The sequence below is a fragment of the Halichoerus grypus genome, chromosome 11, assembly GCF_964656455.1.
Source record: "Halichoerus grypus chromosome 11, mHalGry1.hap1.1, whole genome shotgun sequence".
NCBI lineage: Eukaryota > Metazoa > Chordata > Mammalia > Carnivora > Phocidae > Halichoerus > Halichoerus grypus.
The window spans coordinates 38569213-38593618 of NC_135722.1; the positions used below are offsets into that span (position 1 = coordinate 38569213).

Here is a 24406-nt window from a genome sequence, read left to right on the forward strand (position 1 = left end):
AGTATCATCCAACATCTGGATGCTCAAACAGCTGGAGGGCTAAATAGAGAAGTCACTGTTGCCCCCTTTTTCCACTTTTAGGAATTCAAGTTTAGTCAAGATTTTGACATATCTAATCCTATAACTACTCTCTCTCCTTCCTTAACTTCAGAATGGAAGCTTTAAGCAACTTTAAAGCTTGAGCCCCTTCTGAATTTCCCAGAGTTTCTGCACTCTTTTTCAAACGAGCCTCCTCTTCAGGGATCAGCTTTACCTTCATGAGATCTGTAATGCCATTCTCTCCGAGGACACAAGGAACACTAAGGAATACTTCTTTTAGTCCATAGAGGCCCTGAAAGTAAAGGCTTAATAATTAATTCTTCCGTTCTTCCTTCCTTTCCTTCCCTTCCTTTCCTTCCTACAAAGGTCTGCAACATGAAAAACAACAGTTGCTGAGTGAATGAGTATTTCACAGCTTTGTGGTAATGAATTATGGCAGAAAAATAGACCAACAGGACAGAGAACAATATAAAACAGATGGTTAGACATATTGTTCAAATTCACCAGCCATCTTTCCACATGGGCCCCAGGGTCTGGCCATGTTTGCTGGGAACCACTCTCCTTTTCCTATCTCCCTACCCCAGATCACTTCCTATCGGGGAATCACTTCAAAATTCCTATTACTTTATTCCCAACGATTTGATTCCATTTTGCTTTAGCCTGTCACATTCAGACTAGCAGGGGAGTCTTACCCAGGCCTCAACTTCCCCTTCTCCAGGAGACTAACTGCTAATACTTTTGTTAACTAGTGCTTCTTTGTTAGGTCCCTCCATTGGACATAATTGAAACTCTTAGAATAACAACTCAAAATGGAGCAAGACCTACCCACAGTGGTTCCCAATGTTACCAGATATTTGTAGAGTTAAACATGCAAAAAAACTTACTTTTATGCAATTGAATGTAATAAATACCAGGACAAAGGTCTATAAAGATAAGTCCCTCTACCACCAACACCACACCCTTCTCTGTCTCTTCAGCAGCAGCAAAGACTAGACTTTTGGAAGAGAGATGCTTGAACAAGATCAACCTCAAAAATTAATTGTTCTTCACAAATGCTCTTTTACCCCTATTTTATGTTAATGTTAAATGATTTTTCAAACATGAACATCTTACCTTACTTATGGTGGTCTCCTAAGATTCTTCAAAATACTTTCCATTAAATCAGCTACAGACAGGGAAACAGCCCCAAGAAAGGAGTCGTCTCATAGCCACTGTGGAGTTCGAAGAAATCATGAACCTAAGTTAACTTTGAAGAAATAATTGTCACTGAACATCTATTTTGTGGCAGCTTATCTGGACAATGCCACAAAACTGAAATGTTTCCATCAATAATGTCCCCTAGAAATTTCTTACATCAGTTGGTTATTTAAGGTAAACAGTCATGAGGGTAAGTACAGAGATACAGAAATTAATATGAAATCAATTTTACCATTAACAAAGACTATATTGTCAGTCAGCAGTGAGTGCCTGCTGTGTTTAGGGTTAGGCTCAGCAAGGAGTGAGACCGACTCAGTCCCTGACTGGTGAGCTAATGAAAAGTGTGGGAAATAAAACAATGTATACTTAATGGAGCTGAGCTAATCTCATCCCCCTGGCAGAACTCAGGCTCACATCTAACTTCCAGGGACTGAAAATGCAAAACGAACATACTACCTGGCAACTACTTCTCTGTGGACGTTTCCCCACTGCTCAGGATCTTTATCAGTTCCTATATCTAAGTTCAGGTCCTTCAGAGAGACCCCAGCAATGTTCACTCCACTCCACACAGGAACTAAGAAAAAGACACCAAAAAATCTTTTTATTACACGGTATTATATAACAGCATTTTTTTAAGCTTTAGCAAAACTGTTATAATTGCGCTGTCTTTCAAATAGGAATGTTCAACAAAACAAAAAATTCAGATGTCTAAGTCCTGCCCCAAATATGCTAAACTAAGATCTCCCCAGGCATAGGGCCCATAATTCTATCACCTTGGCAGAGATTCTCCACACAAGAAAGTGACAGTTTTAAACTTTCAACTACAGATAAGTTTTAACCTTTATATGAATGGATTTCAAGGGTTCTTAGGAAAAACTAAGGAAAAAAGGACTACCATCACCACAGCACCTGTCCTCTTCCCTATAATGTTCTCCAGTTAATATAAAGAATTCGTGGGGCGCCTGGGTGGCACAATCGGTTAAGTGTCCAACTCTTGATTTCGGCTCAGGTAGTGATCCCAGGGTCGTGAGACTGAGCCCTGCGTCGGGCTCTGCACTCAGCACAAGGTCCGCTTTCTCCCCCTCCCTCTGCCCTTTCCCCCTGTGCTCAAGCTCTCACTCTCGCTCTAAAATAAATATATTTTTTAATTTTGTTACTTGGATTACAGTACTGAACTTTCTAGAGTGTCCCAAATTAAATATAAACTATATCATGTTACTTAGTGCTGCATTAAGAAAGTCTTTTGATTATAGTAACATTCTCACTTTTTTCAAATCTGAGTTTTTCTGGTAGATTATTAAAATGTGCTTAAATCCACTATTAAAAGGGTCTAGAGGGGAATAAGTCCTTTTTCCCCCCACTCAGGAGCTATTTTACTTTATGATGAAATCTCTGTATGGTCAATAACGTCTAAATATATTTCAGAGAATGAACAGTTCAGTGGTGCTTTTAGGCTTACCGCTCGAGTCTCCATGCTCTCCCAGGACCAACCCATGACAGCTTTCAGAATGGATACCAAGCCTCTGCCCAAGAAACGGAAACGGGCAGTGTCCAGATTACAGCCACTACCAATAACACGGTTTTTGGGAAATGCACTCAACTTCCAGGCTATGTAGGTTAAGATATCCACTGAGAAGAAAAAGTTCTTGTCAGAAAATAAGTTGTCAGAAAATGTTTTTATCTAACATGATACATTTTTTAGGTTTATCTAAAACTGGTAAATCTGATGTTTTATGGGAGAAAAAAAAACATGGTTCTTTATCAACTCCAACTATACCACAATTCCAACAATATCTACCCAACAGAAATAAATTATGAGGGCGCCTGGGTGGCTGAGATGGTTAAGCGTCTGCCTTCGGCCTAGGTCATGATCCCAGGGTCCTGGGATCGAGTCCCGCATCGGGCTCCTTGCTCCTTGGGAGCCTGCTTCTCCCTCTGCCTCTCTCTCTCTCTCTTGCTCTCTGTCTCTCATGAATAAATAAATAAAATCTTAAAAAAAAATTAATAATGAAAAACCTTTTTGTTGCTATCTTGCATAGTCTTTGTGCAAAACACAGTAGTAGGTTCACTCCATAAAAAATTTTGAGAAACGGGTGCCTAGGTGGCTCAGTCGGTTAAGCATCTGACTCCTTTTTTTTTTTTTAAAGATTTATTTGACAGCACAAGCAGGGGGAACGGCAGGCAGAGGGAGAGGGAGAAGCAGGCTCCCCGCTGAGCAAGGAGCCCGACGTGGGGCTCGATCCCAGGACCCTGAGTTCACAACCTGAGCCAGAGGCAGACGCTTAACTGACTGAGCCACCCAGGCGCCCCAGCATCTGACTCTTGATTCCAGCTCAGGTCATGATCTCAGGTTCATGGGATCGAGCCCCAGGTCAGGCTCTACACTGGGCGTGTTGCCCGCTTGAGATTCTCTCTCTCTGGCTCCCTCTGCCCCTCTCCTCTCTCCCCCTCTTAAAAAAAAAATTAAAGTAAACAAATGCTCCCTTATCAAGTCTTTTAAATGATAGTTTTCTCAGAGAATAACCCATTTAAAGCAAAAAGCTCAGATAAGGTGGGAACGGAAACAAGCACAGATCTTAGAATATCATTGTTGAGCAAAACATAATCAGGCCTTAGTCCCAGTAGGCAAAGGAAAAATTTTTGGTATAGCCTGATGGTTTGGATGTGTGAACTATTTTAAAATTTTTTTTTTTTTTAAGATTTTATTTATTTGCGAGAGAGAGAATGAGAGACAGCGTGAGAGGGAAGAGGGTCAGAGGGAGAAGCAGACTCCCTGCTGAGCAGGGAGCCCGATGTGGGACTCAATCCTGCGACTCCAGGATCATGACCTGAGCCGAAAGCAGTCGCCTAACCAACTGAGCCACCCAGGCGCCCAGGATGTGTGAACTATTTTAAAATATTAGCTTTATCAGAATTTTTCTCTTACTGAATTTAAAAAGTGGTAACTATAAGCCAAAAGAAGGTCAGTGTAGATGTGGTAATAGCAAAAATGGAATTTTCAACAAAAAAGCAATAGGGATAGAGATACTACATAGTATATGAAACAATCCAACAACATATAATAATCATGAACTCAGAAGCAACCAATAAAATGGCCTCAGAATATATGAAGAAAAATTGGGAATTCCAAGGTGAATCTGATTCATAATCAGTGGAAATTTTTAATATACCCAAGTCAGTAATTAAAAATCAGTAGAAATTAGTAATAACTTAGTAAAAGCAAACAATTAACAATATTTATATAAAATATAGAAAAATCATCATGCCCAATAAAGTTGTTTTTTCCCTTAAATACATAAGGAACATTTATAATTAACTAGATTGCAAACTAAGCCTTACTAGATTTCAAAGAGCTGATATTAACCCTAAAAGTAACAATAAAAATACCACAGATACCTCCCAAAAAAGTACCTACTGGTAAATTTATATTCTCAAATGCCTCTTTAAAACAAAAATAAAATCAATGACAGGAGTTATTAATCATAAAGTTTAAAAGGAAGTAAAGAACAGACTATACTAGGATGAAAAAAAAAACAGTATCGATAAAATAGAAAGCTAGTTGCCAGGGAGAGGAGAACTTAAAATTAGAAAAATATTTAGCAAAACTAGGAGGGGAAAGGGCAATGTCACAAACAAATAATATTAGGAAACAGAATTAACCACAGAGAAGTTCAAAAAGTCATAAGATATGACCTTGAGGCTGGGAGGCATGATTGCGGCAGGGGGAAAGGGGGATACAACTTCTCATAAAATATGAAATACATGCCAGTACATTTAAAAACTTAGATGAAATGATCAAGTCTAGAAAACTTCCTAAAATGACTTAAGAAATGGAAAATCTGAATAAACAAATATACATTAATGAACTATTCAAAATCTATCCCCGCACCATTTCAAATTGTTTTACAGATGAGTTTTATCAAAACTTCAAGGAACAGTTCGTTCTTCTCTCATGCAACCCGTTTTTTATTTGATAACAAAGATTTTGGTAGGAATAGTAAAACCCTGATATTAAAATTAAGCAAAGACTGGGCGCCTGGGTGGCTCAGTCGTTAAGCGTCTGCCTTCGGCTCAGGTCATGATCCCAGGGTCCTGGGATCGAGTCCCACATCGGGCTCCCTGCTCGGCGGGAGGCCTGCTTCTCCCTCTCCCACTCCCCCTGCTTGTGTTCCTGCTCTCGCTACCTCTCTGTCAAATAAATAAATAAAATCTTTAAAAAAAAAAAAAAAAAAAAAAAAATTAAGCAAAGACCAAAAGAAAAATAATAAACCCATATCACTTATTTACATAGATGCCAACAAGTACTAAATAAAATATTAACAAATATAATTAAGTGGGGTCTTTGAAAATACTTTATGACCAAGTAGAGTTTACCCCAAAAATGCAAAGACAGTTCAGTATCAGAAAATCTATTAATATACCACATGAGATTCAAAGGAAAAGACATATGATTATTTGAATTGTAGAAAAAAATTATGAAATTCCAAGCCCATTTAGAGTTTAAAAAAAACAAAACTCAGGGTGCCTGGGTGGCTCAGTTGGTTAAGCGACTGCCTTCGGCTCAGGTCATGACCCTGGAGTCCCGGGATCAAGTCCCGCATCGGGCTCCCTGCTCGGCAGGGAGTCTGCTTCTCCCTCTGACCTTCCCCCTTCTCATGTGTGCTCTCTCTCTCTCTCTCACTCTCTCAAATAAATGAATAAATAAAATCTTTAAAAAAATAAAAATAAAAAATAAAACTCAACAACCTAGGAAAAGCAGGAAACTTCCTTAACCTCAAAAAGATATCTATGAAAATCCAAAACAAACATTATACATAATGAAGAAAAATTAGCATTTTCATTAAAAGTCAGGAACAAGGGCGCCTGGGTGGCCTAGTTGCTTAAGCGACTGCCTTCGGCCAGGTCATGATCCCGGGGTCCAGGGATCGAGTCCCACATCGGGCTTCCCTTGCTCTGCGAGGAGCCTGCTTCTCCCTCTCCCTCTGCCTGCCACTCTCCCTGCTTGTGCTCGCTGTCAAGTAAATAAATAAAATCTTAAAAAAAAAAAAGAAAGAAAAGTCAGGAACAAGACAAGGATACCCACTACCAGTGTTTCCATTTAACACTGTACTGGAGATCCTCTTAGCTAATGCAATAGGGCAGGAAAAAGATAAAAGTCTTAAGAATAAACAAGTCTTTATTTGGAGATGGTACACTTATCTAAGAGAAAATGTTTGATAATCCATGAACTACTGAAATTAAAGAACAGAAAGAAAAAAGAACAGAGACATGTGAGACACCATTAAACACACCAACATATGCATTACAGTAATATAAGAAAGAGGAGAGTAAGAAGCACAGCAGTTATTTGAAGAAATAACGGCTGAAACTTCCCAGATTGATAAAACATTTATCTGCACAGATACTTCCGGAACTCCAAGTAAGATAAACTGAGATTCTCACTTAGACACATTATAGTCAAACTGTCAAAAGCCAAAGAGAAATACTGGAGATAGCAAGAGAAACCAGACTTGCTGCATACAAGGGACCCAAAATAAGTTAACGGCTGACTTCTCATCTGGAGCAGTGGAGGCTGGAAGACAGCTGAATGACATTCACAGTGCTGTAAGAGAAACTCCACCAAGAATTCTCGACCTAGCAAATCTATATTTCCAAAAATGAAGGCAAAATAGAGACATTCCCGAATAAAGAGAATTCACTGCTAGCACTTCTGCCCTACAAGAAATACTAAAGGAAGTTATTCAGGCTGAAAGGAAGTGATACCAGGCAGCAATTCGAATTGAAATGAAGAAATAAAGAGTACCGGTAATAGTGATATGTAGCAACTGTAAAAACAAAAACAAAACTATAATTTATAGGTACATAATTTTATAATATCATATATAAAACATAATTATAAATAAATACAATTTATATATAAAAATGTGTGTGTACACACACACCCTTATTTAAAACTGCATAAAACAATTATCCATAAAATTTAATTATTGGGCCTACAAGATATAGAGAGAAAAGGTATTTGACAATAACAACGCCGAGGAGGGAGAAGAGAAAGAAGCTAGAGTAGAGCAAGGAAGTGACACCAGACAATAACTCAAATCTAGATGAAGAAATAAAGAATACCCGAAATGAAAAATTAAGGGTAATATAAAAAACTTAATAAATATATATTTTCTTCTCTTAGCTTCTACAAAAGACACAAGATTATATATATAAAGCAATAACTGTAACACTGTATTGTTGATTTTGTTATATAAACGTAATATATAAAATAATAGCACAAAAGTCAGTGAGGGGCTGATACCATAATGGAGCAAAGTTTCTATATTTCGTTGGAATTAAATGTGCAAAAATGTGAAGTAGATCATGGTATGTTGAGCTGTATATTGTAACCCCAAGAGCAACCACTAAAAAACAAAAACCCTCGAAAACCATAGTTAAAAACAAATAAAGGAATTAAAATGGTGCTTCAGAAAATATCCCCTTAATGCAAAAAAGTCAGTAAAGGAGGAACTGAGGAACAAAAGAAGATATAAGACAGATAGAAAACAAAGAGAAAAATGGCCAAAATAAATCCAAACATATCAATAAAAATATTCAATGTGAATAAATAATCCATTCAAAAGACAGTTTTTCGAACTGAATAAAACAAGATCTAATTATATTGCTCTGTAGAAGAGTCACATTGTAAATTTGAAGATATAAATAGCATATGAAACAAATCTAACACTGTTAACTACACTGGAATAAAAATAAAACTATAAATAGGTTGAAAGTAAAAGGATGGAAAATTATACACCATACAAATGTGAGTCTGAGTAGTTCTATTAATGTCAGACACATTTTTTTGAAGTTACTAGAAACAAAGAGGGATATTTTAAAATAATAAAAAGTAATTCATCAGTAAGTTATAACAGTTATAAACATAGGCCCCTAAAATACATAAAGCAAACTGACAAAACTAAAGGGAAAAGTAAACGATTCAATAACAAAAACTGAAAACTTCAACACCCCGCTCTTGATTATGGATAGAACTACTCAGGTAATCAGCAAGGACACAGAAGACCTGAACAACCAGTTAGAACTAAGTTACACAGAACCCCAACAGCAGAATATACATTCTCAAGGGTACATGCAATCTTGTCCATGCTAGGCCACAAAAGAAATTTCAACAAATTTAAGAGAGTTGAAATACAAAGTATATTCTTATACCAGAACAGACATTTGAAATCAACAACATAAGGAAATCAGAAAAATTCACAAGTATTTGAAAAACAACACGTTCCCCTTAAGTAACAAGTGGTTCGAAACAAAATCTGAAGAGACTCTTCCTCCCACTGCCAAGTCATACAGCGGCGGAGGCTCGGGTGCCAGGGCCCAGGCAGGCACTGCTGCCAGAGGTGTGGTGGACACCCCACGGCTTCACCAGAGGGGCTGAAGACGCCCTCATCCACAATGCAATGTGGAATTAATGTGGAATTAATGAAGATGCCAAAGCCTTAGAGAAGCACCAAGCCCATCTTTGTGTGTTTCATCCAAATGTGATGAGCCTATGTACGTCAAGTTGGTGAAGCTCCTTTGTGCTGAGCACCAAATTAACCTAATTAAGGTTTGACAACAATGAGAAACTAGGGGAATGAGTAGGCATCTGTAAAACTGACAGAGGGAAAACCCTATAAAGTGACTGGTTGCTGTTGTGTGGTGGTTAAGGACGATAGCATAGAATCTCAGGCCAACGATGTCATCAAGGAGTACTTTGGATGCAAGAAAAGAAATAAAAAACTTGGCTCTTGCTCCTCAAAAGAGAAAAAAATATCTTAAGAGAAATTTAAAAATACTTGAGACAAAAGAAACAAAAACACTATATACCAAAATTTATGAGATGCAGCTTCTCTGAGCTTAAAGGAAAATCAATACCCATAAATGCCCACTACAAAACAAAAAAGATTTCAAATCAATAACCTAACCTTCTATCTTAAAAAATAAGAAAAAGAAGAGCACACTAAACCCAAAGGGAAGAGAAGAAAAGATAATGAAGATTAGGATGCAAATAAAAATGAAGCAAAATAGAAAGTCAATAGAGAAAATTAATGACATCACAAATGGGTTCTTTGAGAAGATCAACAAAATTGAAAAACCTAGTCTGGCCAAGCTAGATTGTCCAAGAAAAAGAAGAGAAGGAATCAAATTACTAAAATCAGGAATGAAAGAGGGGATCATCACTATCGACTTCAGAGAAATAAGATAATATGGGAATAATATGAACTATGAGCCAACAAATTAGATAATTTACATAAATAGGTAAATTCCTGGAAAGACAGAAACTACTAAAACTACTCAAATAGAAAATCTGAATAGACATACAAGAAAAAGAGATTAAATCAGTAATTGGGAAATCTTCCCAAAAGCAAAGGCTTCACTAGGGAATTCTACTAAACATTCAAACAATACCAGTCCTTCACAAACTCTTCCAGAATGGAAGAAGGAACACTTCACTACTCATTCTGTGAGGACATTATTACCCAAAGGTAGACAAAGACCCCTCTGGAAAAACATTTTCCCTCAAGAATGTAAATATGAACATCCTCAACAAAATGTTAGCAAACTAAATCCAACAGCATTAAAATAGATTATACATAAGGACTAGGGAGATTTATCCCAGAATTGGCTTAACATCCAAAAACCAATTGGTGTAACCCATTAATAAAGTAAAAACAAAAAAAGAGTGTCTCAAGAGACAAAAAGCATTTGACAGGGGCATCTGGGTAGCTCAATAGGTTAAGCATCTGCCTTTGGCAGCCAGGGTCCTGGGATCGAGCCCTGGGTCAGGCTCCCTGCTCAGCGGGGAATCTGCTTCTCCCTCTCCTTCTGCCCCTCCACACCCCCGGCTCTTTCTCTCTCTCAAGTAAGTAAATTAAATCTTTAAAAAAAAAAAAAAAAAAAAAGCATTTGACAAAATCCAACACCCATTCATGGTAAAAACCCTCAACAAACTAGGAATAGAACAGAATGTCCCCAATATAATAAAGAGCATCTATGAAAAACATACAGTTAACATTATCCTTAAATTGGGAACTAAGGTAAGGATGCCCACTCTCACCACTTTTATGCAATACTGTATTAAAGGTTTTAGCCAAGGCAATTATGCAAAAAAGAAAGAAAAGCCATTCAGAGTAGAAGGGAAAAATAAAACTATATTCACAGACATGATCTTGTATACAGAAAATTCTAAGAAACTACTATCTTAAATCGACTAATCTAAAAATCTAAAAAAGTGGAAGATTTGTAGACTGAAAACTATAAAACATTGCTGAAAGTAATTAGAGAAGTCCTAAATAAATAAATGGGAAGACATCCCACAGACATCAGTCGGAAGACTTAGTATTGTCAAGATGGAAATACTACCAAAACCAGTCTACAGATTCATTGTACTCTTTATCAAAATCTCTGCAGGCTTTTTTGCAGACATTGACAAGCTGGTTCTAAAATTCATGTGGAAATGCAAAGGATTCAGAAAAGCCAAAACAATCTTGAACAAAGTTGGAGGAGTTAACACCTCCTAATTTCAAAACTTACCACAAAGCCACAGTAATTGACACATGTCTAAATAGTATGGAGTGATCTTCATGATATGTTATTAAACTAAAGAAGAGGACGAGGGGCTCCTAGCTGGCTCAGTTGGAGGAGCGTGCAACTCTTTATCTTGAGGTTGTGTGTTCGAGCTCCACATTGGGTGTGGAGAGTATGTAAATAAAATAAAAAGGATAGAGAAAAGTGTACATAGAAACAAAAAGCGTTTTATAAACAATAAAAATTTTCGGGCGCCTGGGTGGCTCAGATGGTTAAGCATCTGCCTTCGGCTCAGGTCATGATCTCAGGGTCCTGGGATCGAGTCCCGCATCAGGCTCCCTGCTCCTTGGGAGCCTGCTTCTCCCTCTGCCTCTCTCTCTCTCTCTCTCTCTCTCTCTGTCTCTCATGAATAAATAAATAAAATCTTAAAAAAAAAAAAAAAAAATAAAAAAATAAACAATAAAAATTTTCAACGACTACTTATTTAAAAATGGAGGCTAAAGGGAAAAGAGGACAGAGATAGAAGCTAGACTTCTTGTAGCCATGTAAATATTTAATAAAATTATCAAACAAAAAAATATCAAAATTTAAATAGCAGTTCCTTGGGGCGCCTTGGTGGTTCAGTCAGTTAAGCGTCTGCCTTTGGCTGAGGTCATGATCCCGGGGTCCTAGGATTGAGCCCCGCATCGGGCTCCCTGCTCGGCGGGGAATCTGCTTCTCCCTCTTCCTCTGCACCTCCCCCTGCTTGTAAATCCTCTCTCATGCTCTCACTCTCTCAAATAAATAAAATCTTTAATAAATAGCAGTTCCTCGGTATCAAAATTGAAATGAATAAACGTAATCATGTACTCAGTTTTGTCCTACCTGCAGACAAAACCTATTCCAAACGACTTTAAAATACAGTAATTTGACTGAATATCCCAGCCCAGAGTTCTGAGCTCCAGACTCAGCTACCTGTTTGATATTTCTTCCTGAATGTCTTCAGATATCTGGAATTTAACATGTCTCAATTGGAAGTCTTGATTTTTCTCCCCTAAACCCAACAACCTCTCCTACTTCCCTCACTGACTCCCACCCCTTGAGAGCATCCAACCCGGGTAAATGGAGCCACCATCCAATTAGTTGCTCAAGGAAAAAAAAATCTAGAAGTAATTTTTTATTCCTTCCTGTCCCTCACTACATACAATCAGCAGTCCTGCACATTTGATCTCCAAAATATATCTTGAATTTGTCCACTTTATTCATGCACCAGTGAGGAGTTGTACAATTCTGGAAAGTCAGGCAGTAAACTAGAGTGCTACTTTCACTTCTGCACCCTCAATAATCTGGAAAACAGCTCAGATATGAAAACCTTTAGAATGTAAACTTCAAAAGTCATATGATTAAACAAATTATGCTTTCATATGTGCTAGTGTTTAAGGAAATCTTCATTATAGTAATACACATTGATTACAACTGTGCAGAATATGTTACTTTAACAAAATCAGAACACATTCTGGTTATTACATCAGTTTAGAATTTAAATATTTTTCTCCAGGCCCCTGGGTGGCTCAGTCAGTTAAGCAGCTGACTCTTTATTTCTGCTCAGGTCATGATCTCAGGGTCCTGGGATCCAGCTATGAGTCAGGCTTCATGCTCAGTGGGAAGTCTGCTCCAGGATTCTCCCTCTCCCTCTCCCTCTCCCCCTCCCCTTACTCACGCTCTCTCCCTCTCTCCAAAAAAATAAATATCTTTAAAAATATATTTTTTTCTACCAAGTTACTAAACCCACCCCCATAAAAATTCTTCAGTGAACAATCAAAACAAAGCTGACATGGATTGGAAACAAAAAATCAGTTTGCAGCATGGACTATATTGGATAATACTGGGAATAATTAATTTAAACATGGACACATTTTGCTGGACTAAATCAAGGTGTTTCTCCTTTTATCTGGCGTGCACCTGCTTGATAATCACTATGTTGGAGTTTGCAGTAACAAGGTAATCTGGGGAAAAATTTGAATAGAAAATATATTATGGAAGAAAACATCTGACATTTAAGTACACCTTTCCTGTTAGGCTCAATCACCACACTGTGTTTACTAAAGAGTGGGGGTTTTTTAGATCTACTACGCCCAAAGCACTCTTTTAGATTCAGGAAATGTCACTAAGTTTTACTAAACTTATTGAAGTTTTCCTTGGACATTTTTTAAAAACCTCCTAACTGGGGTGCCTGGGTGGCTCAGTCAGTTAATCATCTGCCTCAGTCTGTTAATCGTCTGCCTCAGGTCATGATCCCAGAGTCCTGGGATCGGGCCCCACATCGAGCCCCACATCGGGCTCCCTGCTCGGGTGGGAGTCTGCTTCCCCCTCTCCCTTTGCCCCTCTCCCCACTCGTGCTCACTCACTCTCTCTCAGATAAATAAAATCCTTAAAAAAAAAAAAAAAAAAAAGAACTTAGGCTTTTGAGTCAAATAGAACTGAGTTCAAATCCTTACTCCACTTAACTTCAGTTCACAGATGCATCATCTGTAAAACCTCATAGAGTTGTGCTAAGGATTAAATAATACACATAAAGTGCTTAGCTCTGGCACAGTGTCTGGCACAAAACAGACAATCGATTAACGATAATTGTTATGATAACTAGTATTACTGCTGCTCACAGGAAATCAGTCTGGTGCTGTAGGAAACCCTGAAAACAAATGGAAGTAAAACCTAATGAAATCTGAACAAGATGTTATGTGTGTACAGGGAGCAACCAACTTTGTAAGAACTGAGGAAGAGGCACCTGGGTGCCTCAGTTGGTTAAGCGTCCGACTCTTGATTTTGGCTCAGGTCCTGATGTCAGGGTTGTGAGGTCAAGCCCCATGTCAGGCTCCTCGCTCAGCAAGGAGACGGCTTGAAATTCTCTCTCCCTCTCTCCCTCAATCCCTCCCCCTGCTCACGCTTGGACGCAGGCGTGTGCTCTCTCTCTCTCAAATAAATCAATCTTAAAAAAAAAAGAAGAAGAACTGAGGAAGTCTTCATAAAGGGAGATAAAGATATGATTTTCTTATTTATTCATGTAGCATTAGAATAATTATAGTACTTAACTATGACATTAATCTTTGCTAGAAACAAAGTTTGGCATTTTCATGAAAGGGCTGCCATGTTGAAGATCCATTGTCTCACCAGTCAATTTGCCTTCATCAACATCCACAAAGGCAAGTTCATCACTCAAACACTAAAAGAAATTAGTCAAAAGCAGGGGGAGGGAGTGAGCCTCTTAATTAAGTGCAGAATGAAAGAAAATTCTTATACCATCAATCTATGTGTACCTTATGAGTTATTAGACTCAAAAGGAGACATAGTATGTTCAACATTTCATGATACAAAAGTCCAAACCAGAAGAGATACAAGGAAAGTTTCAGTTCACACTTAGGAAAACAAGAGAAATTGTTTAATAAACAGAAGAGTCTCTGAAGGTAGTGAACACCTCTTTACGCTGAGGCTGCACAATGACAAAGCAGGGATTCTGTAGAAGGAATTTCTCATCAGACTATGAGCTCCTTGAGAACAGGAAGTGTTTATTCATCTCCACTGTGATGCTTCGCACCAACCTAGCACATAGGAGCTCAATAAGTTTTTTAAATAAATGGATTAAAATATAAGGCCCCTTCCAACTCTAAAATTTTATAGCTCTATAATCGGGCAATATTACCTGCGAAAATTAATCAGTACTATTATTTCTAGCATGCTACGTAAGAAAGGAGGGAAAATAATGTATTTGTATCTGCAAAAGAAACACTTGAAGATACACAAGAAACTAATTTAAATGGGTGCCTATAGCAGACGTTGGAGGAAAGCCTGGATGGAAACTAGATGAAATATATACTTCGCCAGGTATATCTGTTTTTATTACTTTTATTTTGTAATCTTGTGAATGTATTATTTTTTGAAAAAAATGTTTTAAATAACTACAAATTTTTATGAATTCTAAGTAACTAAAATTTTCACTGAAAAAAATGACTGTTCTAGTACTTAGAAATAAATAATCAAGCATCTACAATTTAAGCATATGTCCAACTTATATTGTTGGATATTTTACTTTATTCTAATTAATAGAAATCCAAAGTCAAGCACTTTAAATTTTAAACTACATCATAATTGATTAGCTCAGAAGTCTAAACTCTATCACGAGGGAAATGCTGTTGCTTAATGAGATGCCAATGCTTTCTGAATACTCTGAATTATTCAGTGATTGTAGTAGTATATAGCAGGATTTATATAGTATCGATAAAATTATCTTTGAAAAGCTAATTTTTAAAATGTACTGTTACCCCAGTAACAATGAGCACGCTCAGCACCCAGATCTTGGTTTATATAGTACCATTCTCCAGTAACAGGAACTAGGGATCCTTGGAAAAAAGGTTGATTTGGCCCTGGAGCAGAAAATATACAAGATGAAGAAGCTGAAACATAGTGCCAAAAAGTAAGGAAGTGCTCAAAACAAAACAAAAGCCTTATGTCGATGGGGTATGTCAAAGGCACACAGTAGTCAACTGAATAAGCTTCCAGTGGCCAAAGATGGAACAATTTGAGAAACAAAATCAATGAAGACATACTGGATTATAACCCAAAATATAAAATCCATGAATCCATACTAATATTTACAAATGAATTAATAGGGTGGAAGAAACAAATCTCCCATGCAGAATTCCAAATAATTTATGTAGACATTCCACTCTCAGAGGAAGCGTAACTCCCTACCTCTTTAAGTGTGGGCTGTACATAGAGACTTCCTTCCAAAGAGCATAGTATGGAAAGGGGGAAAAAAAGAGTAACTTTAAGTAGAGAAACCTAATACTATCTCAGCCAGGTGACTGAGGTCAACATCAACCATGATAAATCATGTTTACAGTATGTACTCTGGTTATGATGTGATGAAAATGTCACTTTAAATCTGTGTCTTCCTCCCAAAAATCCATAACCCATCTAACCATGAGAAAAATACCAAATTCCAATAGAGGGGCATTCTACAAAATACCTGACTAATAATCCTCAAAACTGCCAGTCATCAAAAACAAAGTCTAAGAAACAGTCAGTCTAGAGGAGCCTAAGGAGACATGATGACTAAGTGTAATGTGGTACGCTTGATGGGATCCTGGAACAGAAAAAAAGGGCATTAGGTAAAAAAGGAAATCTGGGTAATGTATGGATTTTAGTTAATGATAACGTACAGATGTTGGCTCATTAATTATGACAGATACACCATATGATGTAAATAACTGGATGTGAGGTAAAGATAGAACTCTGTACTTTTCAATTTTTCTGTAAATCTAAAACTGTTATTAAAAAAATAAGGTCTAAAAAAATAAGTCCATAAAAAAGTATTTTAACTCAATCTCTCTGGACACTTTCCATATTTATAAAAATGAAGGTGGGTAGAATATCCACTCTCCGCATTTGCTATCCTGTACTTTCTCCCTCTTAACATGCATTTGGCTTTTATTCTTTCATTCAACTATTATCTATTACACTAGGCATGGTTCTAGACTTGGGATACAGCAATAAATGGAATAAAGATTCCTGCCCTCATAGATATCACATTATAGTAGTGAAAGTTTATGTATTGTTGGTATAATTCAGTAATTTTCAAAAACATTGCCATTTCTTTACTAGGTTTGTACCATAAATTTCTGCCAATAAAGTAATAAACAATTCCTACAGACAATTATTCCTTATCAGCAAGGAGCTATTTAAGATATCACCACCTCGGGACACCTGGGTGGCTCAGTCGCTGGGCGTCTGCCTTCGGCTCAGGTCATGATCCCAGGGTCCTGGGATCGAGTCCCGCATCAGGCTCCCTGCTCCGCGGGGAGCCTGCTTCTCCCTCTGCTTGTGCTCTCTCTCTCTGACAAATAAATAAAATCTTTAAAAAAAAAAAAAAAAAAGATATCACCACCTCCATGGGGCACCTGGGTGGCTCAGTTGGTTGAGCACCCCACTCTTGATTTGGGCTCTGGTTATGATCTCAGGGTCCTGGGATGGAGCCCTGGGTTGGGCTCCGACCTCCGCGTTGGGATTCTTTCTCTCCCTCTGCTTCTGCGCCGCACCCCACCCACCCCGCTCACACTCTCACACACTCTCTCGCTCTCAAATAAATAAATAAATCTTAAAAAAAAAAAAAAAGTATCACCACCTCCTTGAATGAAAGAAGTTGCCAAGGCTAGGGCCAGGAGAGGAAGAGATTAAAGTGAGCCTTAACCTGGGACTTTGTAAGGGGTATTGTGCACCACATTTTCTAAGACATACAAATGCTATACTTGTCAGCATCAGAGAATTCAAGCTCTAGGAGCTTGTGGCTATTACTTTCTTTTTATGGATAGGGCCCAATCCATCCCTATCAAAGCAAGATAGTAAATAAATCTTTTACTTCAAGGTTTTCTGTACATATTATCTCTATACTTATCTATTCATGCAACCTGCCTTTTTTCCTCCTTCATAAAACAGACCTAATAATTACTTTTTGGGATTTTATTAAATAACATATATAAAGTATATTGTTTTCATTATTATTGATGTTGACAACAAATGTATTGGTTTTCATGTACGTGTATTCTTCATTAGCAATGACGACACTGCTGATAAAGGCATTATAGTTGATAGGACAAAATGAGTCACTGGGAATTCATATGATTGCTAGGAGCCGCAGTTGACAGAGGCTGACGTTCTTAGTGCCTTAAGGACACTTAGGTCATCTAGATGAAACCCGGGGCCAATCCTTTAAATCCAATAATCATGTCAGGATTAAAGGCTATAGAAAGGTAGCTTAAGGAAATTTTATAGATATTCCATTAATAAAAGCAAAGCATAGCTCCAAGAGTTTATTTTTACAAAAACATTATGGATTCAAACCAGGGTAATGTTCTTAGAAAGGGGTCAGAATCTTTTTAGTCCTGTGTCTAGCCATTTAACTGGAAGCTAACTTAATCTGCCACATCAATACTAAGAACTAAACACTAAAACTAACCCCACTTGGATAAGGAAGAAGGGAAATAAAGATAGAGACTAGGAAATAGGAGAGAGATTTTTAAAGGAAAAAGATTATTATATTGTACTAGTAGGACACCCACCACAACGGACAGGTTGTACACTTCTTTTCTGCCATCTATTTCTTCAGTGTGTGTGTGTGAGCTGTTTCCCAGTCAAGCGAAGGGGTACTTCATACGGTCACATCACATGAGCGGAAGTGAAAGGTGTCAACATTCTAACCCATAGGATACCATCATAAAAACTAGAAAAAGCACCCTGCTCTGGGTGAAACAATTAGAAAAGCGCACCTTTACCTCTGGACTAAACCAGCAGGGACTGGATAGGGCCCCCCATTCACCCCTTTAACTGGATACAACCTGCACAACCATATGCAGTAGCCTTACATCCAAAGGAGGGAAACTTCGTTAACCCTATGGCAGAGGGCACATAACTTACTTTCAATAATACGCTGGCTGCACAGGCCACACCAACGGCTCCAGTTCCTATAATGGAGATTTTACTGTGATGAGCGGCCTCCTCTGAAGTGAAATTCTTAGTAAGTTCACCCTTGACAGTCGCCATCTTGGAAACCTAACAGAGTTGAGGAAAAACTGCAAAGCCACTTCCAGATTCGGAACTGGTCTACAGTGAGAGAGGCCTCATAGAGAACTCCTGGGTCCCTGTGGGAAGAGAGGTGCTGTAGACCCAACAGAGAACGACAAAAGTGGCTGGCAAAGAAGCTGGGTGGTTTCTGGCCAGCACCCCAACACCCAGGAGGCAAACCAAGGGGGTGGGAGAGTGGGGAGAAGGGTGGTGTAAGTTAAGAGGAATTAAGAAGGAGTGAAGGCAAAGGGGCTGCTCCACCAAAAACGATACGACAGTCAGGACACCTGTTCCTCCCCTCCCCACCCCCTAGCCCAGCTCTCAGCTCCAGCACTGAGCTCCGGCCCAAGACCGCCAGGCGCGCGGTACTTCCGGCCACACTTACACGGGTGAAGGGCCAGCCACCCCTGACCGGGATGCGTGCGGTCTGCAAGGGACACAGAGCCATCCTCAGGCAAAAGAAATTCGCTCCCGCGGCGCCCACGCTCCAGCTGGTCTGCAGGACTCCAGCAGCCGAGTACATGGCCACCCTCTCAGGAGGCAGACGAAAAGAAGGGAGGAAAAGGGCAGAACTGTCGGAGGCTGCAAGGGGGAAAACCGTTGGCTACTGAGGCTGCGCAAGGCCCCGCCCACCTCGTGCGGCCCTCGTGGGGTCTTCGCACACCTGGAGCAGAGGATCGGCCAGGAGGCGGGCTCTGATGTACTGCACCTGCCCCTGCGCCGGCTGCTCGTCACCTGCACCAGCGGAGGGCTGAGGTTTCTGTAGTTGGCGGGCTTCAGGGAGGCTCCTTGGGCTCCTGGGCTCCAAGAGCTCGAGGTGCAAAAGATAACAATGAACTAGAGAAGGGCACCTGGGTGGCTCAGTTGGTTGAGCGGACTGCCTTCGGCTCAGGTCATGATCCTGGAGTCCCAGGATGGAGTCCTGCATCGGGCTCCCTGCTCAGTGGGGAGTCTGCTTCTCCCTCCGACCCTCCCACCCCCTCATGCTCTCTCTCTCTCTCATTGTCTCTCAAATAAGTAAATGAAATCTTAAAAAACAACAACAATGAACTAGAGAGTCTCAGCTATCAAACCGAGTACTGCTTGCCCAGAACTCATCCACTGGAGAGCCCGAGTAAATTTATTTCTAACCAAACCTTGTCTGGATGTATCCAAAAAGGGCTTTTTGACTCTCCCTTGGGTACTTTTCCCCAGAGCAGCTGGAGAAAGATCTGCATGCTACTTTTAACCACCCACAAATGTGAGCCAAAGCAGAGAGAGTAAAAATTTTAAAACCTTCTATGCAAAGGGGATTTTTAAATAAGATATGAAATCCTAAGAATTTGATCAGTGCAGGGCTGATAACCATTTCCACTAGTGGATGGGAAAGCTTAACTCATTATTTATGAAGTAGTTAAATGCAGAATCCAAAATTCCCCTCTTATCCTTTGGGATACACCAAGGTTTCTGGTTCTCTTGTCCCACCACGTTCTACCTAATTGTTTTCTAACTCATTTGTGAATCATAATACATAATACACCTCTGACAAATTCTTTTAGAAGAAATAGAGCAGTGTTTCTCAAACTTTTTTTCATTATCTCTCCCTCAAGGGCCTTTTTAGACTTTCTCTGCCGATCATTCAGCTCCACCCACCCCCAGCATGAAATTAAATATTAAAGAATAAGAGGGGCAGCTGGCTAGCTCTGTCCATGGAGCAAGCGACTCTTGATCTCGGGATTGTGAGTTCAGCCCCCATGTTGGGTGTAGAGATTACTTAAAAATAAAATCTGAAAAAAAAATAAAGAATAAGATTTTGTCTGGTAAGGTTGAACTTCAGGCAGCGAAACCCTTGTAATATCTAATATTTTCCCCCAAGTCCCCCCATAACCAATTTTACACTCTTGGGGGTGATATTGCCCCCTGTTGAGAATACACCATGTGGAGCAGTTTTACTTCCTAGAATATTCCTTGTAGAAACTATATTTTGCACCCTTTCAATATCTGCAAGGATTTCCTAAAATGAAGTTTTAATTTGTTGTACAAAGAACAGCTTTAAAAAAAAAAAGGCAAAATCCACATTAGACTCCCCCATCCCTGCTATCCTAACTAAACTCTCTCATGATCCTGTTTTGTGCATTCAAAAGAAGAGGAAACAAGGAAAAAGAATAATGGGAAACTAATCATGTTCAGCAGGAGAGGACTAGAATGAAAACTATTCAGACTGCAAGAATAAGAATATGAATTGCGACTCTCTGCCCAATTAGCGCCCCTCCACTAGAGCCGTGTAAGTCCTTAGGACCTGCATATCTGTCTTCTAATGTTTCTCACTAATCCTGTCCTAGTCTATTATAAATTATTTTGGTCCTGATTTCTTAGTTTTAATTGTGTATTTCCTATAACTGCCTTAAATTGTGAAATCAAGGAAATATTTCATATATATTTGTTCTATATGTATATATAAATCAGAAGTACATATATGCACTCATATACATGCATGTCAATAATCAATTAGTTGAGGTACCCTAAATACTGTGAGATACTTGAGGGCATAAATCATGTCATATTGACCTCATAACCATAACACAGCAAGCATAGCTGTAGTTTGCTCAACAGATGACCTAGAAAATGGTCTAAGCTTCCTGTGTGGCATTTCAACAGAGACACCAAATCAACTATTTGAGTTAATGTGATTTGGAATAATGCTTACAGGTTTGAAGACATTCCATTTAATTTTTTTATACCATAAAAGTTTTATTTCTGTTTTCTTCTGATATACATGGTCTTAAAGATAAGTACTTAGTAAAGATCATACATAGACACATGAAGCTAATGAAGCAATATAAGGTAAATATGCCTGTGCCCTAATAGAAGAATGAAATTTTGACACTAGAAAAAGTGCTGGTTGTTTTGTGAGAAAAGTCATAAGTTTTATATTATAATGGGTTGTTATACATACTCTACTAAACTTGAAGTCAACTCTTATATATGACATACCTCAGAAGTAAAACTTGCATCTGTATAGGTTGGGTATCATTAAAACAGAGCTATAAGAGATTCATAGAGAGGAGAAATCTCTTTACCATTTCTTTTTCCGAGCCTTGAGGGACTGAAATTATGTCATGGGTCTCCAATTTTTTTTATTTTTTACAGATCAGATTAAAATACTTTCAAAATGTAAAATATACAGTCTGATATCTTCTGTTCTATAAAACAGTGGAACATTAAGAGGCTTTAAAATATCAACTCTTTTTGGACATTCCAGAGTGTGTCTGCACTCTTCTTAAAAAAGGCCTCCTCCTCCGAATTCAAGTTAACTTTCACAACATCTGAGACACCATTTCGCCCCAAGACACAAGGGATACTGAGAAAGATTTCTTCTTTTATTCCATATAAGCCCTAAAAGGCAAAATTAGATTATTGTTCAGTAACCTGATATAGAAAAGCAGTTATGCAAGAGAGCTTCAGAGTAAGAGGATACCAGGGAGACCATGGAGTTCACTAGAATCAGAGAGTGGGCAGAGTAATTAATACTGATCCTAATGTCCTATGTCTATGCAGAGTTTGTGTTCAAGGACATGAAGAACATACCAAAGGCCTTCAAAGGGACCAATAAAGGCACCATCTACTTTACCCCTTACCAGTTCCATTTTTCTGTCCAAAGAAAAGATGCCATCCAATCCTTTATGATGCCATTTTATCTGATAAAGGACTGCAAAATCAAGCAGCCTGGGTTTGGTATAAACTACATCACCAGAACCGTGAAGGCTGAAGCAGGAAGTGGCTGGGAAGACTGCTTTGTATAAGTTGACCTTTACACCAAGAGGCACCCTTGAGTCGGACGATAGATGCTACAGGTGACATCTCAATCCTCCAAAGGTGAAACCTCTAACAGAGCCTATAGGTACTCTCACATGCCTAGCAGGGCCTTTGTCTTTTCCCTGCCAGTTACCAATGGAATGTACCCCTGTCCTTCTGGCTACTTCTATCTACCACTCCATCTGACTTCTATCCAGGACCTCCCATGACGAACATGGAATAGTTGCAACCATGGCCACCACCCTATTCTGGGCTCCTGGAGTCTCCAGCCAGCAGCCCTGATGTTCCCTCCACTCCTGCAGCTGAAGCCAAGGTCACAGAAGCAGCTGCCAGAACCGATTACGACCTAGGCAACAAACACAAGGCCTACATGCCCACAAACCAGTTTCTGCCACCTTCCTACTACCCCCTGGAAGATAAGACCCGGTAGGCCCCTCACACCTCCCTGCCTTCCACCACTCTGCTCTTTCCTATCTACCCCTGGGGTTGAGTCTAGGGTTGGAGGAGGCAGTGGGATGGTCTTGTTCTTCCTCCTTCCTTCCTTATAATTAAACATTTACCAGGAACTAGCATGGAGGGAAAGAAGAGGCTCCTTGACTCTGGACTGCTGCCTCCCAGCTTCCCACAACAGCTCAGAGCCCACAGGAGCTACTCAGCCAAGCTTCCCTCTCACTATCTCTGGGGCTCTCCTAGGATCTCAGGGTGCGCCCCTTGCTCCTGTTTCACTCTAGTCTCCCACAGAGGGACTGTGGCCACCCCTCCACCACAGTGCACCTCCCTCATTTTGGTAGGCACTTTATATTCAAACTCAAAAGCTCTATCACACCAGCCATCACACACTGTCTTCCTCTGAGGGCCCCTGCCAGCCTATACTCACATTCCCTCCACTCCGGTCTATGCCTCACCATGGAAGGCCACAGTCCTGCCAGACTGTCAGCCCACACTCCATTCCCAGCCAGGCTCCAGCTCCAGTTACACTCACCTTGCCTTGACTTTCCTGCCCTTGGTCATTCTGTTGCCACCTCTGTGTAACTTTTGGAGCTTCAGCATGAGTTGCTAGGGATTGGGTGGCATCAGAAACAAGGCCACTGTGGCTGAGGAGGAAGCCCCTCTGCTTCCCTGTTAGTGTTTTGGGAATTTGTTTCCCCTCTGCTCCCTCTGTCTGTCTTCTAGAAGGGGCTTCTCGGACTAGAATTGGAGAATGTATATCCATCCCATCATGCCATCTGGGGGCTGCTAGGTGGGCTGGAAATAAGGGTCCTGGCCCCTGGGGCCTGGCCCTGCCTGGTCCTATGTACTGACCATGACCTGCTACCCAGCCCCCTCTTTTCTTTAAGCTTCATGCCTGGTTGACAATATGACCCCTGAATACACTAAAATTGGCTCTCATTTGCTGCTGGACTGGCCATGAAATGAGGAAAGTCTATTTAAAAAGAATTCCCTAGGGCGCCTGGGTGGCTCAGTTGGTTAAGCGACTGCCTTCGGCTCAGGTTATGATCCTGGAGTCCCTGGATCGAGTCCCGCATCGGGCTCCCTGCTCGGCGAGGAGCCTGCTTCTCCCTCTAACCCTCCCCCCTCTCATGTACTCTCTCTCTCTCTCATTCTCGCTCTCTCAAATAAATAAATAAATCTTTAAAAAAAAAAGAATTCCCTATATATTTTTTTAAAAATCCAGCAATATATTAATATGACATAAACTGTGTACCTTATTTATTTGCTGAAATGTAAATAAAATTGAAATAACTGGGGTAAAAAAATATAAGAGTATATGAATGATTATGCTCTTAATGTCAAATATTTAAGTTTTCCTATAAAATATAACTTGTCACTAGAGGGTATTATGCTAAGCGAGATAAGTCAGTCAGAGAAAGATAATTATCATATGATCTCACTGATATGTAGAATTTGAGAAACAAGGCAGAGGATCATAGGGGAAGGGAGGGAAAAATAAAACAAGATGAAACCAGAGAGGGAGACAAACCATAAGAGACTCTTAATCTCAGGAAACAAACTGAGGGTTGCTGGAGTGGAGCGGGGTAGGAGGGATGGGGTGGCTGGGTGATGGACATTGGGGAGGGTATGTACTATGGTGAGCACTGCGAATTATGTAAGACTGATGAATCACAGACCTATACCCCTGAAACAAATAATATATTATATGTTAATAAAAAAATAAAATAAAACTTGTCCACTAATTTGTATAGTAAAA

General features: G+C 39.6%; 1 protein-coding gene and 2 pseudogenes across 2 annotated transcripts in view; 1 reads left to right on the top strand and 2 right to left on the bottom strand.

Annotated features, from left to right (window-relative positions):
- Nucleotides 1–133: 133 nt before the first annotated feature.
- On the bottom strand, nt 134–18950 carry LOC144379431 (L-lactate dehydrogenase A-like 6A; annotated as a pseudogene).
- Nucleotides 18951–21612: 2662 nt separating this feature from the next.
- LOC118526358 (L-lactate dehydrogenase C chain) overlaps nt 21613–24406 on the bottom strand; it is a 42383-nt gene continuing 39589 nt past the window's right edge. For both annotated transcript variants that reach the window (XM_078059167.1, XM_078059166.1), the window contains one exon: nt 21613–21777. In XM_078059167.1, the coding sequence (XP_077915293.1) occupies nt 21613–21777 (165 nt within the window). The remainder of the gene's footprint in view (nt 21778–24406) is intronic.
- Nucleotides 21918–22786, top strand: LOC118526357 (WW domain-binding protein 2 pseudogene; annotated as a pseudogene).